This window comes from Rana temporaria, chromosome 12, assembly GCF_905171775.1.
Source record: "Rana temporaria chromosome 12, aRanTem1.1, whole genome shotgun sequence".
NCBI lineage: Eukaryota > Metazoa > Chordata > Amphibia > Anura > Ranidae > Rana > Rana temporaria.
In genome coordinates, this window is record NC_053500.1 from 147518592 (window position 1) to 147537768 (window position 19177).

General features: G+C 50.2%; 1 protein-coding gene across 1 annotated transcript in view; it reads left to right on the forward strand.

Annotated features, from left to right (window-relative positions):
- The window catches only part of DNAH9 (dynein axonemal heavy chain 9), a gene marked incomplete at its 3' end in the record, with an annotated part of 33101 nt that extends 16123 nt beyond the window's left edge, over nt 1-16978 (forward strand). The window contains 5 exon segments of the mRNA XM_040331160.1: nt 6587-6780; nt 9976-10124; nt 10230-10357; nt 14752-14979; nt 16787-16978. Of these exon segments, the coding sequence (XP_040187094.1) occupies nt 6587-6780; nt 9976-10124; nt 10230-10357; nt 14752-14979; nt 16787-16978 (891 nt within the window).
- Nucleotides 16979-19177: the final 2199 nt, after the last annotated feature.

Below are 19177 nucleotides of genomic sequence, written 5' to 3' on the forward strand. Positions count from 1 at the left end.
GTCGGGGATTTCAGTACGTTCCCCGGTGCCAAAACCACGAGGAAAAGGTCAGACGGAATACAATGGATTCCATTCACCGCGAGGCTCGTACATCGTATGGACCTGACAGAGGGGGGGTTCAGACACTGTCCAGTGCCGCCCGATAACCTCCACACACCCCCATTACCGGGGGCCCCATGTATGTCTCATCATCAAAGAGAACCTGTCACCTATAAATCCAAGCACATAAACCCCCCCCCAAAGAAAATCTAATTTGGGGCCCCATCCCCACATATACACATGTACGAACGTAAACGCACACATGGAAACCCCAGATGTGGCCCTTTGCTTGCCTTTCTTTGGCCCTTGAGGCATAATTCCAGCCACTGACCTCAACGATGGGGCATAATTCCATCCACTGACCTCAACGAGGGGGCTTAATTCCAGCCACTGACCTCAACGAGGGGGCTTAATTCCAGCCACTGACCTCAACGAGGGGGCTTAATTCCAGCCACTGACCTCAACGAGGGGGCTTAATTCCAGCCACTGACCTCAACGAGGGGGCTTAATTCCAGCCACTGACCTCAACGAGGGGGCTTAATTCCAGCCACTGACCTCAACGAGGGGGCTTAATTCCAGCCACTGACCTCAACGAGGGGGCTTAATTCCAGCCACTGACCTCAACGAGGGGGCTTAATTCCAGCCACTGACCTCAACGAGGGGGCTTAATTCCTGCCACTGACCTCAACGAGGGGGCATAATTCCAGCCACTGACCTCAACGAGGGGGCATAATTCCTGCCACTGACCTCAACAGTGGGGCATAATTCCTGCCACTGACCTCAACGAGGGGGCTTAATTCCAGCCACTGACCTCAACGAGGGGGCTTAATTCCAGCCACTGACCTCAACGAGGGGGCTTAATTCCTGCCACTGACCTCAACGAGGGGGCATAATTCCAGCCACTGACCTCAACGAGGGGGCATAATTCCTGCCACTGACCTCAACAGTGGGGCATAATTCCATCCACTGACCTCAATGAGGGGGCATAATTCCTGCCACTGACCTCAACGAGGGGGCATAATTCCTGCCACTGACCTCAACCAGGGGGCTTAATTCCAGCCACTGACCTCAACGAGGGGGCATAATTCCAGCCACTGATCTCAACGATGGGGCATAAATCCTGCCACTGACCTCAACGAGGAGGCTTAATTCCTGCCACTGACCTCAACGATGGGGCATAATTCCTGCCACTGACCTCAACGAGGGGGCATAATTCCAGCCACTGACCTCAATGATGGGGCATAATTCGTGCCACTGACCTCAACGAGGGGGCATAATTCGTGCCACTGACCTCAACGAGGGGGCTTAATTCCTGCCACTGACCTCAACGAGGGGGCATAATTCCAGCCACTGACCTCAATGATGGGGCATAATTCGTGCCACTGACCTCAACGAGGGGGCATAATTCGTGCCACTGACCTCAACGAGGGGGCTTAATTCCTGCCACTGACCTCAATGAGGGGGCATAATTCCTGCCACTGACCTCAATGAGGGGGCATAATTCCTGCCACTGACCTCAACGAGGGGGCTTATACCCTGCCACTGACCTCAATGATGGGGCTTAATTCCTGCCACTGACCTCAACGAGGGGGCATAATTCCTGCCACTGACCTCAACGAGGGGGCATAATTCCTGCCACTGACCTCAATGAGGGGGCATAATTCCTGCCACTGACCTCAACGAGGGGGCTTAATTCCAGCGACTGACCTCAACAGTGGGGCATAATTCCTGCCACTGACCTCAACAATGGGGCATAATTCCTGCCACTGACCTCAATGATGGGGCATAATTCCTGCCACTGACCTCAATGATGGGGCTTAATTCCAGCCACTGACCTCAATGATGGGGCATAATTCCAGCCACTGACCTCAATGATGGGGCATAATTCCAGCCACTGACCTCAATGATGGGGCATAATTCCTGCCACTGACCTCAACGAGGGGGCATAATTCCTGCCACTGACCTCAACGAGGGGGCATAATTCCTGCCACTGACCTCAACGAGGGGGCATAATTCCTGCCACTGACCTCAACGAGGGGGCATAATTCCTGCCACTGACCTCAACGAGGGGGCATAATTCCTGCCACTGACCTCAATGATGGGGCATAATTCCAGCCACTGACCTCAACGAGGGGGCATAATTCCAGCCACTGATAACTCAAGAAGGGTACTATTTCTTCCCCTAATACCAAAGATCAGGCCTTGTTTTCTCCCATTGGGCGCAGTCCGGCTGCCCTAAAGAATGAAGGACAGTTTGGGGACCCCCTGCTATAAATGCTCTCCATTAAAATGGTTTCCCCAGATTAAGGGTCTATGTCTTATGTAGTAGTAGTGTTAATGTGATGTTGCTGGGAGTTGTAGTCCCGCAGACAACGCTAACCCCTCCCCACAGACTGACTCGGCAGTAGCTGTCTTGTACGTCTCCCGTTTATCGGTCCCAGAGATCTCTGTACATCGCCCGGCCGCCCCGCCGTCTGACACGCCGCCCTCTCGTCTCCTGCTGATAAGACGCTGTCACGGAGATGGATGGACGACACGCAGAGATATGAGGAAGCGTCAGATATTATCCTGACAGGTGAAGTGACACCCTCCACAGGGAGGCCGCTACGTCTGACACCCGGGGTCTCTACATCCTCGGAGCGGGGCTGCATTCAGTCATTTTAGGAAAGCACAGAACCTCATCGAGTATTACTCTGGGGGGGGGGGGGTCACGTGACCCACGTCCGGGCAATATTCAGATAAGAAATTGATGAGTTCATTGATCGGGATTGATTTTGTTCATTAAGATGGCCCTGTCCCTTCCTAAGGAGGACAGGAATTGGTTGCGTTGTGGAAATAAGGAAAGATTGGGCAAGGTACATGTGTCTCTCCACAGAGCTACAGGAGCAGGGGGAGAAATCATGCATTTTAAAGCAGTCGACACATGTAAGGGGACCAGAGGCGGCTCTCTAATTAGGTGGTCGTCTAAGGCCTCGCACTCACAGGGGCCTCGCAGCCGCCTAATTTGCCTGTAATAAATACAAATGTCGGCGGCATCCGGATCTCTCTATCACCCCTCTCTCTTTCTCCCCTCCCCCCTCTCTCCCCCCCTCTTGCATTGGCTGAATATGTCTGATGGGTGAGGAGGGTGCCCTGGAAGTGGCGCTGATCACCTGTGTGCTAGATCCATGCATTTTCTGCAGCCATTTTTCTTTCTTTAATTATTTTTCCCATTATGGGTGTGAGTGGGGCCTCATGTCTAAGTTTTGCCTAAGGCCTCACAAATCCTAGAGCCGCCTCTGATAGGGGACCCGGTGTCCTGATGGGCCCCCGGCTACCCAGGCCCCAACCAAAAAGACTGAAAGCTGTGTGAGGCTTAAAGCTGTGTGAGGGGCCCCAAAATTTCTGATGGCTGCCCTGAGGAGGAGTATAGGGCCTAGCCATTGCTCAAGGAACTACTACCAACCTCCGGAGGAACCTTGGAGTCCCATGGAACTCTGGCTGAAGATATTCCCAGATAGAAACAATGTGTCAGAGATTAGAATAATACATTTATGGTTCCGTTTTCTTCAAAGTGAAGATTTCACCAAACAATTGGGGTCCAACGAGCTAAAGAGAAGGAGTTCAGGCCCCATTCTTTGCTCAAGGAACCCTTTACCGACCTTCGGAGGAACCCGAGAGTCCAATGGGACCCTTTGGTGAGGATGGCGGAGAATTGACTGGAAATAAAATGAAGAGCGGCTCAAACGTCGGGGTCAAGCGTCACAAAAGACGGAGTTTTGGGCCCCCAGAGGATTGAAAGGAAGTGAATAATATTGAAGCGGAGGATCTATTTCAGATACGACGCCATCTGTTTTCTGAAGGCTTGCGCTGTGATTTATTCACCTTAATAGCCGACTTAATTAAAATCTATAGTGAGGAGTATCTGCGGAATCGCCCGCATGCGGCTGAATGAGTCCGGAATTGAACCGCCGCGCAATAATAATGGAGTCCGGAGAGAAGTGATTAGGGGGCATGATATACATATGAATGCCGCCTTTATTTACACATAAATGCTGCCGGCCTCAGCTATTTACATATGAATGCCGGTAATTTACATGTAATCACAGGGTCTGCAAGTGAGTCACCTGTACACAACAATCGGGCAGAGCTGGGCAGCATTAGTAGCAGCACTTCACACTGAGATATCGGGACACAGGACAGGACTAAAACTTCAAGGGAATTTCAACTGGGATAGTTGGCACGGATGAAGCAGCTGCTTTGGGCCCCACAACAATGACAGGGCCCAGAGCATCTGCCCCTTTTGCCCTGCCTTAAAGACGGCCCTGGACTGAGGGGTGTACTTACATTTGTGAGACAATGTATAAAATATTGTAATAAAATAAAATCGTTGATTCTACAGTAATTAATGTTCCAGAGGTAACCCCACTTAGCCGACAGCATGAGATGGGAGGTCATTTGGCTCAAGGAACCTTTACCACCCCCTGGAGGAAGTCTGGGGTCCAATGGAACCCTTGATGAGGACGGCTGGTATAGAAATACCAAATAAAAGCAACATGTCGGAGAGTTGACTGAAAAGAATGTTTACAGTCAAGTTTTCTCCAGAGTGAAGAGTTTCTCAAACATTGGGGGTCAAACAAGAGAAGGGGATCAGACCTTCAGGGGGGGGGGGGGGGGGGGTTGGAAGAAAGTAAATAACATTGGAGCAGAAGATATTTCTCGGAGATAAAACGCCGTCTGGCTCCGAAGGCTCGCGCTGTAATTTATTCACCTTAATGGCTGACTTAATTAAAATCTATAGTGAGGAGTATCTGCCGAGTCGCTCGCACGCGGCTGTCACAGCGCCTTTCTCTCCTATGCAAATCACAAGGTGATGAGACGGCTAATGAATCGCAGTCTGCGGGCGTTTGCTTGGTGTCGGCGCTTCCATGCTGTGAGGTCAGAACATTTATTTCCACCGGCGGACAGATAAAACCACAGTAAATAATTCACAGCCAAAGTTTTCTTTGCAGCGTGCCAGTCACTTTCTGAGATTTATCGAAAACGGGAAATGATTACGGCGCCTAATCTGGCTGTTCTGTTACCGGGGAGATAACGCGAGCGGTCGATTACATTTAATGTGGGTTTGGTACATGCAGAATAAAGGGGTACAGTTTGCAGCCATGGGGCCCCCCAATACTGTACACATCATGGGAGAGCTTCCCATAAATCATAGACCTGTGCCGGCCAATCACAGCTTTCCGCAAAGTCTGCCCAAAAAATAAGAGTGATCAGTCCTGCATAAAAGATAGAATGGGTGGTATGTTGAGAACCCCCCCCCATCACCAGAATGATCATGGAGCTGCTAAATCATCTGCTGGTCTACAAATACACGCATGCACAGCGTGTACTCCCCCCCTCATCACAACAAGGCAAGGGAGGTTGCTCTGCACATCTGCGGTATTGTGGACAAGGGAGAGTGCACTGTGCATGCGCCATATTGTGGACAAGGGAGAGCGCACTGTGCGTGCGCCATATTGTGGACAAGGGAGAGCGCACTGTGCATGTGCAATATTGTGGACAAGGGAGAGCGCTGTGCATGTTCCACATTGTGGACAAGGGAGCGCATGCTGCACATGGGCAGATTTGTGGGGAAAGGAGATGGTAATGTGGATTTGTGGACAAGGGAGAGCGCACTGTGCATGTGTAGATCTGTGGACAAGGGAGAGCGCACTGCGTATGTGTAGATCTGTGGAGGAGGGGAGAGCATTGCACATGTGTAGATCTGTGGAGAAGGGGAGAGCATTGCACATGTGTAGATCTGTGGAGAAGGGGAGAGCATTGCACATGTGTAGATCTGTGGAGGAGGGAGAGCATTGCACATGTGTAGATCTGTGGAGAAGGGGAGAGCATTGCACATGTGTAGATCTGTGGAGGAGGGAGAGCATTGCACATGTGTAGATCTGTGGAGAAGGGGAGAGCATTGCACATGTGTAGATCTGTGGAGGAGGGGAGAGCATTGCACATGTGTATATTTGTGGAGAAGGGGAGAGCATTGCACATGTGTAGATCTGTGGAGGAGGGAGAGCATTGCACATGTGTAGATCTGTGGAGAAGGGGAGAGCATTGCACATGTGTAGATCTGTGGAGGAGGGAGAGCATTGCACATGTGTAGATCTGTGGAGGAGGGAGAGCATTGCACATGTGTAGATTTGTGGAGAAGGGGAGAGCATTGCACATGTGTAGATCTGTGGAGGAGGGAGAGCATTGCACATGTGTAGATCTGTGGAGGAGGGAGAGCATTGCACATGTGTAGATTTGTGGAGAAGGGGAGAGCATTGCACATGTGTAGATCTGTGGAGGAGGGAGAGCATTGCACATGTGTAGATCTGTGGAGGAGGGAGAGCATTGCACATGTGTAGATCTGTGGAGGAGGGAGAGCATTGCACATGTGTAGATCTGTGGAGGAGGGGAGAGCATTGCACATGTGTAGATCTGTGGAGGAGGGGAGAGTGCTTTGCCTCCTATAAATAATTTTTTTATAAGGTTTATAGGACACTAATGTACTCCCATGCCCCCTCCCCCGCAGGCTCTCTCCACCATGGATGAATTCAGGAGCCTGGACCGAGACATCGAAGGGTCAGCCAAGCGCTGGAAGAAATTTGTGGAGTCGGAATGTCCCGAGAAGGAGAAGTTCCCCCAAGAGTGGAAGAACAAGACGTCCCTCCAGAGACTGTGCATGATGAGGGCCATTCGTCCCGACCGCATGACCTACGCTGTCAGGTAAGGACTCCTTGGTGGGGGTGTACTTACATTCTCTTTCGTTCATAGACGGACACAGCCTTCATTGACCTTAGGGTTATGCTTCTTCCTACCAGGAGACTAAATCTCCTGGTAGGAAGAAGCATAACCCTAAGGTCAATGAAGGCTGTGTCCGTCTATGAACTCAGAGAAATGGATTTTACGGTGAGTACAAAAATCCTTTTTTTGTAGACGCTATAACTTTTGTGCAAACCAATCAATAAACGCTTATTGCGATTTTGTTTTTTTTCCAAAAATATGTAGAAGAATACGAATCGGACTAAACTCAGAAAAAAAATTGGGATATTATACCAAAAAGTTATAAATATTGTGGGTTTTTAAAAAAAAAAAAAAAAAATCGCAATTTTTTTGTTTATAGCACAAAAAATAAAAACCGCAGAGGTGATCAAATCCCACCAAAAAGAAAGCTCTTTTTGTGTACAACGTCGCACGACCGCGCAATTCTATTTCAAAGTGTGAGAGCGCTGAAAGCTGAAAATCAGCCTGGGCAGGAAGGGGGTGAAAATGCCCGGTATGGAAGTGGTTAAAATAACGCCGTATCGCAAAAAAATAGGGGGGTAAATCTTCTGGAGGTCAAGTGGTTAATAAAGACTTTGCAAATTGGTTATCCGTATCATGCCAGCTTGTATGAGAGGAATTGATGCATCTGTGGGTTTCCTTTGAGATGTTTCCCTAATATGCTGGGATTTGTAGTTCCCCAGGCTGTAAACTCTCAGCCTTCATGTAACAGTGCGGGGGGGGGGGCGGGCTCAGACCTCCCGGTTGCCGCAGCGCGGAGTTCCTGGCGTAGTTCACAGCAGACGCAGCTGATGAAGAAGGAGAAGAATTCTCTGAAATATTCTGCTAATTGGCCTTGAGACCTCCGCCGGCCCAGACACAGCTGTACACGAATGATTACTGATCGGAATTTCCTCCTCAGTGATCGGAGAGCTCCAGGTCTGCAAGGCTGGGACTGTCCTCCTTGTGCCCCATCCCGGTAGATACTTGTCCTTGATCCTAGTTACACTTCACTTGTTACTTTTGTAGCGTTATGAATATCTATTTCCCGTTTCTTTGATATGACGATCGTTCTCCGATCAGAGAGAGCTGTTCACTTTTATAGGAGAACGATCAGCGCTCTGAATTCTCTGAACGTCCTCGTCTCTTTGTTCCTGCATGCCGGGGGCTTTACACGGAGAACGCGGCTCCTTCTGTCTGGAGCATCGCCATCATTATTTCTTTGTAGGCCTAAAATCCATAATCCGGGAAATGTTGGCACTTTATCCCCAGAGACAAATATTGCAGCTCACGTGCTCCCCGAATTTTACAACTGTTTGGGGAGCGATGATTGTCTTGGGGTTTTGACAAAGGAAACAGATTCTTTTGTAGCACCTTCCTAGTGTAGAGCAGAGTTTCTCAACTTTTTTTCAGTCGAGGCACCCTCCAAAACGATGGGCAGTCTCGAGGCACCCTCCAAAACGATGGGCAGTCTCGAGGCACCCTCCAAAACGATGGGCAATCTCGAGGCACCCTCCAAAATTATGGACAGTCTAGAGACACCCTCAAAAATCATGGGCAATCTCGAGGCACCCTCCAAAATTATGGACAGAATTGAGGCACCCTCCCAAATTATGGGCAGTCTCGAGGCCCCCTCCAAAATTATGGGCAGTCTTGAGGCACCCTCCAAAATTATGGGCAGTCTTGAGGCACCCTCCAAAATGATGGGCAGTCTTGAGGCACCCTCCAAAATGATGGGCAGTCTTGAGGCACCCTCCAAAATTATGGGCAGTCTTGAGGCACCCTCCAAAATGATGGGCAGTCTTGAGGCACCCTCCAAAATGATGGGCAGTCTTGAGGCACCCTCCAAAATGATGGGCAGTCTTGAGGCACCCTCCAAAATGATGGACAGACTTGAGGCACCCTCCAAAATGATGGGCAGTCTTGAGGCACCCTCCAAAATTATGGACAGACTTGAGGCACCCTCCAAAATTATGGGCAGTCTTGAGGCACCCTCCAAAATGATGGGCAGTCTTGAGGCACCCTCCAAAATTATGGGCAGTCTTGAGGCACCCTCCAAAATGATGGGCAGTCTTGAGGCACCCTCCAAAATTATGGACAGTCTAGAGACACCCTCAAAAATCATGGGCAATCTCGAGGCACCCTCCAAAATTATGGACAGAATTGAGGCACCCTCCCAAATTATGGGCAGTCTCGAGGCCCCCTCCAAAATTATGGGCAGTCTTGAGGCACCCTCCAAAATTATGGGCAGTCTTGAGGCACCCTCCAAAATGATGGGCAGTCTTGAGGCACCCTCCAAAATGATGGGCAGTCTTGAGGCACCCTCCAAAATTATGGGCAGTCTTGAGGCACCCTCCAAAATGATGGGCAGTCTTGAGGCACCCTCCAAAATGATGGGCAGTCTTGAGGCACCCTCCAAAATGATGGGCAGTCTCGAGGCACCCTCCAAAATGATGGGCAGTCTCGAGGCACCCTCCAAAATTATGGGCAGTCTCGAGGCACCCTCCAAAATTATGGGCAGTCTTGAGGCACCCTCCAAAATGATGGGCAGTCTTGAGGCACCCTCCAAAATGATGGGCAGTCTTGAGGCACCCTCCAAAATGATGGGCAGTCTTGAGGCACCCTCCAAAATGATGGGCAGTCTTGAGGCACCCTCCAAAATGATGGACAGTCTTGAGGCACCCTCCAAAATTATGGACACACTTGAGGCACCCTCCAAAATTATGGGCAGTTTCGAGGCACCCTCCAAAATTATGGGCAGTTTCGAGGCACCCTCCAAAATTATGGACAGAATTGAGGCACCCTCCAAAATTATGGACAGACTTGAGGCACCCTCCAAAATGATAGGCAGTCTCGAGGCACCCTCCAAAACGATGGGCAGTCTCGAGGCACCCTCCAAAATGATGGACAGTCTTGAGGCACCCTCCAAAATAATGGACAGTCTTAAGGCACCCTCCAAAATGATGGACAGTCTTGAGGCACCCTCCAAAATTATGGACAGTCTTGAGGCACCCTACTTGTGGGTTTTTGTAATAAACTGTGGGGTAGCCCATAGCAACGGATTGTAGTCAGATCAAAAATGTGGCAATTCCCATGTTTATTTGCTACTATAGTGTGTATTGCTGTACTGAACAGACATAAATGTGACTCTTCCTCCAGGGACTTTGTAGAGGAGAAGTTGGGTAGTAAATATGTTATGGGACGATCTCTGGACTTTGCCACCTCATTCGAAGAGTCTGGACCGGCCACTCCCATGTTCTTCATCCTGTCGCCCGGTGTGGACCCTCTGAAAGATGTAGAGAAACAAGGTAAAGTGATGACCTGGACTGGCCAACCTGGGCAGAAATAATGGGGACAGTACAAGATCTTCATGCTGTATGTGGGAAATCATTCACCTTGTTTTCCCCTCTCAGGGAGGAAGCTGGGCTACACATTTGACAATGAGAATATGCACAACGTCTCGTTGGGACAAGGACAGGAGATTGTGGCTGAACAAGCCTTGGATCTGGCAGCCAAAGAAGGACACTGGGTCATCCTACAGGTACAATGTTACATTGGGTTCTATAAAGTCCACATTGCTGATTCCCCACCGATCATTTACATCTCATGTGCTGATTCCCCACCGATCATTTACATTACATCTCATGTGCTGATTCCCCACCGATCATTTACATTACATCTCATATGCTGATTCCCCACCGATCATTTACATTACATCTCATGTGCTGGGGAGACGGTGACCTGTGCTGGCCGTCTAATAAGCCCTCGTTTGTTTTCCATCCATGTCACAGAATGTGATCCGCCTGACGGCAACTCAACACATCGCTGCAACTTCTCCTTCTTTATTGTTTTTCTCTTTTGCTCTTCTCTTTTTTTTTCCCCAATATTTCTTCTCTCTCTTCCACCACTCTCCTTCTCTTCCTTTCTCTTCTCTGCTCTTCTCTCTCTCTCCTTTTCTCGGTCACTCTGCCCTGTCTCTATACTTCCCCTCTCTTTCTTCTATCTCACCTTCCCCCTATATCTTTCTCCTATCTCTCCCCTTCTCCTCCACCAATTCCCCAATTTCTCTCTCTTTTTCTCCTCACATCCCTCTATTGTCTCCCTTATCGCTTTCTTCTCACTCTCCTTCTCCCGTATCCCTTTCCACGGTCTCTTGCTACTGCCATCTCTTTATTTTTGCTATTTATTTCTTCCCTCTAAATGTATCTCCCTCCCTCCATTTCTTTCTTTTCTTCCTCTCCCCTTTTCTCTTTCTCCCTCCCTCCTATCCTTCTCTTATCTTTCCTCTTCCTTATCTCGCTTCTCTCCTTCTCTTATCTTCCTCTCCTCCTCTCTCTCTTCCCCTATTTCCTCCTCCCACTTTCTTCTCTAGCGCTCTCTCTTTTACTCCCCTGTATCTCCTTCTCCCTTCACTCTCTCACCCCTGCCTCTATCTTTGTCTCCCTCTCCCCCATCTTTTTCTCTTTCTTCTCTCTCTTCTCCCTGACTCCTATCTCTCTACTCCTATCTCTCTCTCTTCCTTTCTTCTTTCTCTTGCCTCTTCCCCCATCTCTTTCTCCCCCTTTCTTCTCTATCTCTCTCTTCCCCTTTTCTTAATTCTCTCTGTCTCTCACCCCTGCCTCTATCTCTTTCTCCCTTTCTTATCTCTCTCTTCTGCATTCTTCTATATTTCTCTATCTCCCCCTTCCCTTTTCTTCAACCCCCCCAACACACACACAATTCTGTCTCTTTCTCCCTCTCAAGTTTCCCAACACCAAGCTGGTCAAGCCGAGCCGGCTGGGGCACAATCATGGTGGAACAGAAAAGAGTCCCCCCCCAATCCATTACCACAATGTTGGAAGACCACCATCGTCTACAATATCTTTGTATGTTGTAGCATTAACTGTGCCCTTCACTGGGAACATCTGAACTCCACCATCTGGAGGAGGTTCCACCCGCGTTTGGCCATATATACAATTATAGACATGTAAGTAACCTCCAGTATACTCCCAGGATTTTCTCAGTTGGGTAGGATTTTCCCACCTCATACTTTTTTTTTTTGCATAGAATTACAAAAGCGCCCATTGAACATCTACCTTTTGCCATTAGTCTGGAGTTACCCTTTGGGGATTTAATAGCCTCTACCCTCCTGGGAAGGCTTTCCACAAGATTTTGGAGCATCTGTTGGAATTTTTGAGGTCAGATGCTGATGTTGAATGGGAAGACCTGCCTCATATATTGTGACATTCCAATTCATCCCGAAGGTGTTCAGTAGGGTTGAGTTCAGGACAATCAAGTTTCTCCTCACCAAGCTGGTCAAGCCGTGTCTTTTTGGAGCCGGCTGGGGCACAATCATGGTGGAACAGAAAAGAGTCTTCCCCCCCAATCCATTACCACAATGTTGGAAGACCACCATTGTCTACAATATCTTTGTATGTTGTAGCATTATCTGTACCCTTCACTGGGAACACCTGAACTCCACCATCTGGAGGAGGTTCCACCCGCGTTTGGCCATATTTATATACAATTATAGACATGTAAGTAACCTCCAGTATACTCCCAGGATTTTCTCATCCTATCCATCTCATTTTCTGCATGTTCGCCTCCCGGAGTTCAGGCAGCTCCAGACTATATTTCCCATTCTTAGTGCCGTCGACATCTATTAGCCAAACTGCCACTTACATCACTTTAGAATGAAGTTAATTTAATGCCGAGTCCTTTAATTTTTCATACATTGTTGCTTCACTGCTCCACAATCAGGGTTGTGAGTTGAGAAAAAAGAACTTGTAATCTTGATATCGGTGGGCGCCTAGCCAAGGGCGGTCTTTTCTGATGGGTCAGCTCCAGAACGCCGGCGCACCGCTGCAGGGTGATAAAAAACCGAATGAGATGAGTTACAAGATCTCATAAAAATGTCTCTTTTCATTCTTCTTTTTTGCAAATGTCACTTTGAATCTGTGGGGGACATTTCCTAATTGTCTCTTACTTGCTGCAAGCAGTAAAGAGAACCTGTCACTGTGACAAGTGCCCCTGGGCCTGCAGTTCCTTAATTGGATAACTTAACAGGTTTTTTGCTGAGTCCGCCCGGGTCCAGGTTATCATTACAATGTGATCCTGAAGTCACCCCGGGTGATTGTGAAACATGCGGTGCAATTTCCCGAGACCCCAGCGGCTTTCTGCAGGAGAACCGGAGATTAAATCAGAGGAGCCGAAACTGAAAGAGCTGCTAATACCGTTCATAGATGATGATGCAAACCACCTAATAATGAGCTTTGTATGTTATCAGATATTCTAAGGAACAAGACTAAAAAATAATAGTAATCTTCCATAGCAGGGGTGTCCAAACTTTCTAAAAAAAAAGGGCCAGTTTACTAAGCTTCAGACTTCAGGGGGGCCAACCCGTGACAAGTGAGAGTAGAAAATGTCCTGGCGTAAGTGCCCTGCCCCATTGTTGGTATCAGTGGGAGGAATAGTGTCCCATCATTGGTATCAGTGGCAGGAATAGTGTCCCATCATTGGTGTCAGTGGGAGAAATAGTGTCCCATCACTGGTGTCAGTGGGGGGAATAGTGTCCCATCATTGGTGTCAGTGGGAGGAATAGTGTCCCATCATTGGTGTCAGTGGGAGGAATAGTGTCCCCTCATTGGTATCAGTGGGAGGAATTGTGTCCCATCATTGGTATCAGTGGGAGGAATAGTGTCCCATCATTGGTGTCAGTGGGAGGAATTGTGTCCCCTCATTGGTATCAGTGGGAGGAATTGTGTCCCATCATTGGTATCAGTGGGAGGAATAGTGTCCCCTCATTGGTATTAGTGGGAGGAATTGTGTCCCCTCATTGGTATTAGTGGGAGGAATTGTGTCCCATCTTTGGTATCAGTGGGGGGAATAGTGTCCCATCATTGGTGTCACTGGGAGAAATAGTGTCCCCATCATTGGTATCAGTGGGAGGAATAGTGTCCCATTATTGGTGTCAGTGGGAGGAATAGTGTCCCATCATTGGCGTCAGTGGGAGGAATAGTGTCCCATCATTGGTATTAGTGGGAGGAATAGTGTCCCATCATTGGTATCAGTGGGAGGAATAGTGCCCCATCATTGGTATCAGGGGGAATTGTGTGCCCTTATTGGTATCAGTAGAAGGAATAGTGTCCCATCATTGGTGTCAGTGGGAGGAATAGTGTCCCATCATTGGTGTCAGTGGGAGGAATAGTGCCCCACCCTTGGTATCAGTGGGAAGAATAGTGTCCCATCATTGGGAGGAATAGTGTCCAATCATTGGGAGGAATAGTGCCCCATCATTGGTATCAGTGGGAATAGTGTCCTATCATTGATGTCAGTGGGAGGAATAGTGTCCCATCATTGGGAGGAATAGTGTCCCATCATTGGGAGGAATAGTGTCCCATCATTGGGAGGAATAGTGTCCCATCATTGGGAGGAATAGTGTCCCATCATTGGTGTCAGTGGGGGGGGGGATAGTGTCCCATCATTGGTGTCAGTGGGAGGAATAGTGTCCCATCATTGGTATCAGTGGGAGGAATAGTGTCCCATCATTGGTATCAGTGGGAGGAATAGTGTCCCATCATTGGTATCAGTGGGAGGAATAGTGTCCCATCATTGGTGTCAGTGGGGGGGGGGATAGTGTCCCATCATTGGTGTCAGTGGGAGGAATAGTGTCCCATCATTGGTATCAGTGGGAGGAATAGTGTCCCATCATTGGTATCAGTGGGAGGAATAGTGTCCCATCATTGGTATCAGTGGGAAGAATAGTGTCCCATTATTGGGAGGAATAGTGTCCCATAATTGCCCCCCGAAGGCTTCCCAAGTTACCATCATTGTTGGGAACTTAGTTCTCCACACCCCGTTAGGTCCAGCTGAATGTGACGATCTTCTCCTTGCAATAAATGGTGAGGAGACTTTGTACTGATGACCTCACGATTCTTCCCTTTGACGTTTCTGTAGAACATCCACCTGGTGGCCAAGTGGCTGAGCACTCTGGAGAAGAAACTGGAACATCACAGCGAAGGGAGTCACAAGGAGTTCCGAGTCTTCATCAGCGCCGAGCCGGCCGGTTCACCCGACGGGCACATCATTCCACAGGGCATCCTGGAGAACTCCATCAAGATCACCAATGAGCCGCCTACTGGCATGCACGCCAACCTACACAAAGCTCTGGACAACTTCAACCAGGTGAGACACCTTGGCAGGTCATAGATGACGCCACTTTCTTTCCTGCAACCATTTGGTTGATTTCTCTCTTTTTTATAACAATTTATATTTCTACTTGGTGCCAACAGAAAGGCTACTTTATCACTATACTTCTGGTGCTCCCGCAAGGAGACCTTCGGGTCCTCCCACATAGCTTCCACGGGGTCCACTGCCCACGACTGTCCTCTTACCCTATCACAGAAAGGTTTGTTATATGTGAACCCATCCACCAAATACAAAGCCTTCTGTGAATGGGCATGGGAGAGGAGGGGCGGGCAGTGCATCTTCTGTGTAGCGTGCCAGGAGTATGGAGAGAATCGCACTGTAGGCGCTCAGGAAAAATGAGGACCCTGATTTAAGGGGGGACTCTGATAGGAACCCTGATCTTTGGATCTGGTGGGGATCCTGATGTAAGGGGCTGACTACGATGGAGACCCTGATCTCTGCTTCTGATGGAGACTTTGATGTAAGGGGGGACTCTGGTGAGGACCCTGATGTATGGAGGGGGGAACTCTGTTAGGGTCTCTGATCTCTGCTTCTGATGGGGATCCTGATGTAAGGGTTGAGTCTTATGTTATGGGGAACTCTAATAGGGATCCTGATCTCTGGATCTGGTGGGGATCCTGATGTAAGGGGTTGACTCCGATGGAGACCCTGATCTCTGCTTCTGATGGAGACCTCGATGTAAGGGGGGGCTCTGGTGGGAACCCTGATGTATGGGGGAACTCTGTTAGGGACTCTGATCTCTGCTTCTGATGGGGATCCTGATGTAAGGGGTTGACTCCGATGAAGACCATGATCTCTGCTTCTGATGGAGACCCTGATGTAAGGGGGGACTCTAATGGGTACCCTGATATAAGGGTTGAGTCTTATGTTATGGGGGACTCTGATAGGAACCCTGATCTCTGGATCTGGTGGGGATCCTGATGTAAGGGGCTGGCTACGATGGATACCCTGATCTCTGCTTCTAATGGAGACTTTGATGCAAGTGGGGACTCTGATGGGGACCCTGATATGAGGGTTGACTCTGATGTATCGGGGAACTCTAAAAGGGATCCTGATCTCTGGATCTGGTGGGGATGCTGATGTAAGGGGTTGACTCTGATATAGGGGGGAACTCTGATAGGGATCCCGATGTAAGAGGGGACTCCCTTATGTACTAGGGGGACTCTGAAAGAGACTCTGATCTCTGCTTCTGGTGGGGACCCTGATGTAAGGGGGAACCCCCGGTGGGGACTCTGATCTCTGCTTCTGATTGGTATGCTGATGTAAAGGGGGAAAATCATTTCTTATAAATGAATGAATAAACACTTCATATTAGAAGCCCCCCTATTACATCGGAGTCCCCCTTATATACACTGTGGCTCGTCTACTGGGAAGTTCGGAGCCCCCTTCTCTATATCATGCCTGATGGTCCTGCCAGGAATCTTGTGAGCGGATAACTTCCTGTGCGCTTTGCTTGTACGGCACTCACAGCAGTTATCATTGTTGCCACTTCTCTCTTTGAACTACAGACCCCCCCCCACGTTTTGGAGGAGAGGGTGGTGTGTTCTGGAGTCACGCTCTCATAGTAAGTAAGTATTGTCACCCTGGCACAGGACATTACTGGCAGGATCACCAGGTGAAAGAAAGATCGTACTAAGAAAAGAAAAGGAATGCAGCCACCCTATGTAAGGACGGATGAGCTGTAATATGGAGAATGTTTGTTGTTGGGTTCAGATTCACTTTGCAGCAGACTGGGGTTCTGTGAATATAAATGTAGCACTGACAGCTCTTTATTCTAATGCAGGACACTTTAGAGATGTGCGCCCGGGAGACGGAGTTCAAGAGCATCCTGTTCGCTCTGTGTTACTTTCACGCCGTGGTGGCGGAGAGGAGGAAATTCGGGCCCCAGGGCTGGAACCGCTCCTATCCCTTCAACACCGGAGATCTCACCATCTCCGTCAACGTTCTGTACAACTACCTGGAGGCCAATGCCAAGGTAAGGAGGCCGGGGTGGTTCTGCACAGCTGGGGGGGGGTGAGGTCCGAGCTGTCTGGGGGGGGGGGTCAGGGTGTGCACAGCAGGTAAGGGGTCCAGGCTGTCCGGGGGGGGGGGGGTCAGGGTGTGCACAGCAGGGGAGGGGTCCGGGCTGTCCGGAGGGGTCAGGGTGTGCACAGCAGGGGAGGGGTCCAGGCTGTCCGGGGGGGTCAGGGTGTGCACAGCAGGGGAGGGGGTCCGGGCTGTCCGGGGGGGTCAGGGTGTGCACAGCAGGGGAGGGGTCCGGGCTGTCCGGGGGGGTCAGGCTGTGCACAGCAGGGGAGGGGTCCGGGCTGTCCGGGGGGGGGGGGGGGGTCAGGGTGTGCACAGCAGGGGAGGGGTCCGGGCTGTCCGGGGGGGGTCAGGTTGTGCACAGCAGGGGAGGGGGTCAGGATGTGCAGGGGAAGGGCTGTCCGGGGGGGTCAGCGTGTGCACCGCAGGGGAGGGGATCAGGGTGTGCACCTCTCTCTCCTATTCCAGACAATGGCCAACTTCCTTCAACTTTCCTGAGAGAGATCCCCTTCCTACTTTGTCCAAAACAATAAAAGAAAAAAAATCGGGGTTAGGTCCTCTGTCACTGATAGTCCCGCCCCTTTCCTTACGTGGCCACCAGGGATTCCCGGCCACATAAGTCAATGTGCTTGTGACGTCAGCGGTTGCTAGGGACGTAGCGGAGAGGCGGCACCCGCTGCTTCCTTAGGAACCCCTGACAGTGGGAAGCGATCATATATAGAAGTAGTAGAAATAGCGCTTCTGTATGTGGCGCCGGGCTTCTGCCGGACAGTGGGCCGAATAGGTGAATGTTCAGGTGTTCAGAATACCCGAAACAGCCAAAGTTTGGTCTGAACCATCTGTTCTTCCCTAATGATCAACATAAACAGCATATCCCCTCTGGGCCCCCGGGACGTTCATTTCTCCTGCTCAGGTACAGCTTGAGACCCTGTAATGGCCAGTTTACACTTGCTTCAAAACAAGGCTTCGGACAAGCTTTGGTAAAGCTCTCTGGATGCCAGTCAAAGCTCCTTTTACTAAATAAAATGGTTAGCTTACAGTCCTGTTCACACCTTGCTTTTGGTGGGGCTTTGATGAACCTTAGGTGGCCCTTAGTAGAGCTTAGGTGGGGCTTTGATGAGCCTTAGTGGAGCTTAGGTGGGGGCTTTGGTGTGCCTTAGGTGGGGGCTTTGGTGTGCCTTAGGTGGGGGCTTTGGTGAGCCTTAGGTGGGGGCTTTGGTGTGCCTTAGGTGGGGGCTTTGGTGTGCCTTAGGTGGGGGGCTTTGGTGTGCCTTAGGTGGGGGGCCTTGGTGAGCCTTAGGTGGGGGCCTTGGTGAGCCTTAGTGAGCCTTAGGTGGGGGCTTTGGTGAGCCTTAGGTGGGGGCTTTGGTGAGCCTTAGGTGGGGGCTTTGGTGAGCCTTAGTTGGGGGCTTTGGTGTGCCTTAGGTGGGGGCTTTGGTGAGCCTTAGGTGGGGGCTTTGGTGAGCCTTAGGTGGGGGCTTTGGTGAGCCTTAGGTGGGGGCCTTGGTGAGCCTTAGGTGGGGGCTTTGGTGCGCCTTAGTTGGGGGCTTTGGTGAGCCTTTGGTGGGGGCCTTGGTGAGCCTTTGGTGGGGGCCTTGGTGAGCCTTTGGTGGGGGCCTTGGTGAGCCTTTGCTGGGGGCCTTGGTGAGCCTTTGGTGGGGGCCTTGGTGAGCCTTTGGTGGGGGCCTTGGTGAGCCTTTGGTGGGGGCCTTGGTGAGCCTTTGGTGGGGGCCTTGGTGAGCCTTTGGTGGGGGCCTTGGTGAGCCTTTGGTGGGGGCCTTGGTGAGCCTTTGGTGGGGGCCTTGGTGAGCCTTTGGTGGGGGCCTTGGTGAGCCTTTGGTGGGGGCCTTGGTGAGCCTTTGGTGGGGGCCTTGATGTGCCTTAGTTGGGGGCTTTGGTGAGCCTTAGGTGGGGGCCTTGGTGAGCCTTCAAGCAAGCTTTGCCATAGACTTCTATGGAGGCTTTGAAGCACAACTAAAGTGACATGGGATATAATTATTGAAGCCAAGCAAGAGCAAGGTGTAAACAGGGACTATAAGCTGACCATTTTATTTAGTAAAAGGAGCTTTAACTGGCGTTCATAGAGCTTTACCAAAGCCTGTCCGAAGCCTTGTTTTGAGGTAAGTGTAAATGAGCCCCGAAGGTAACA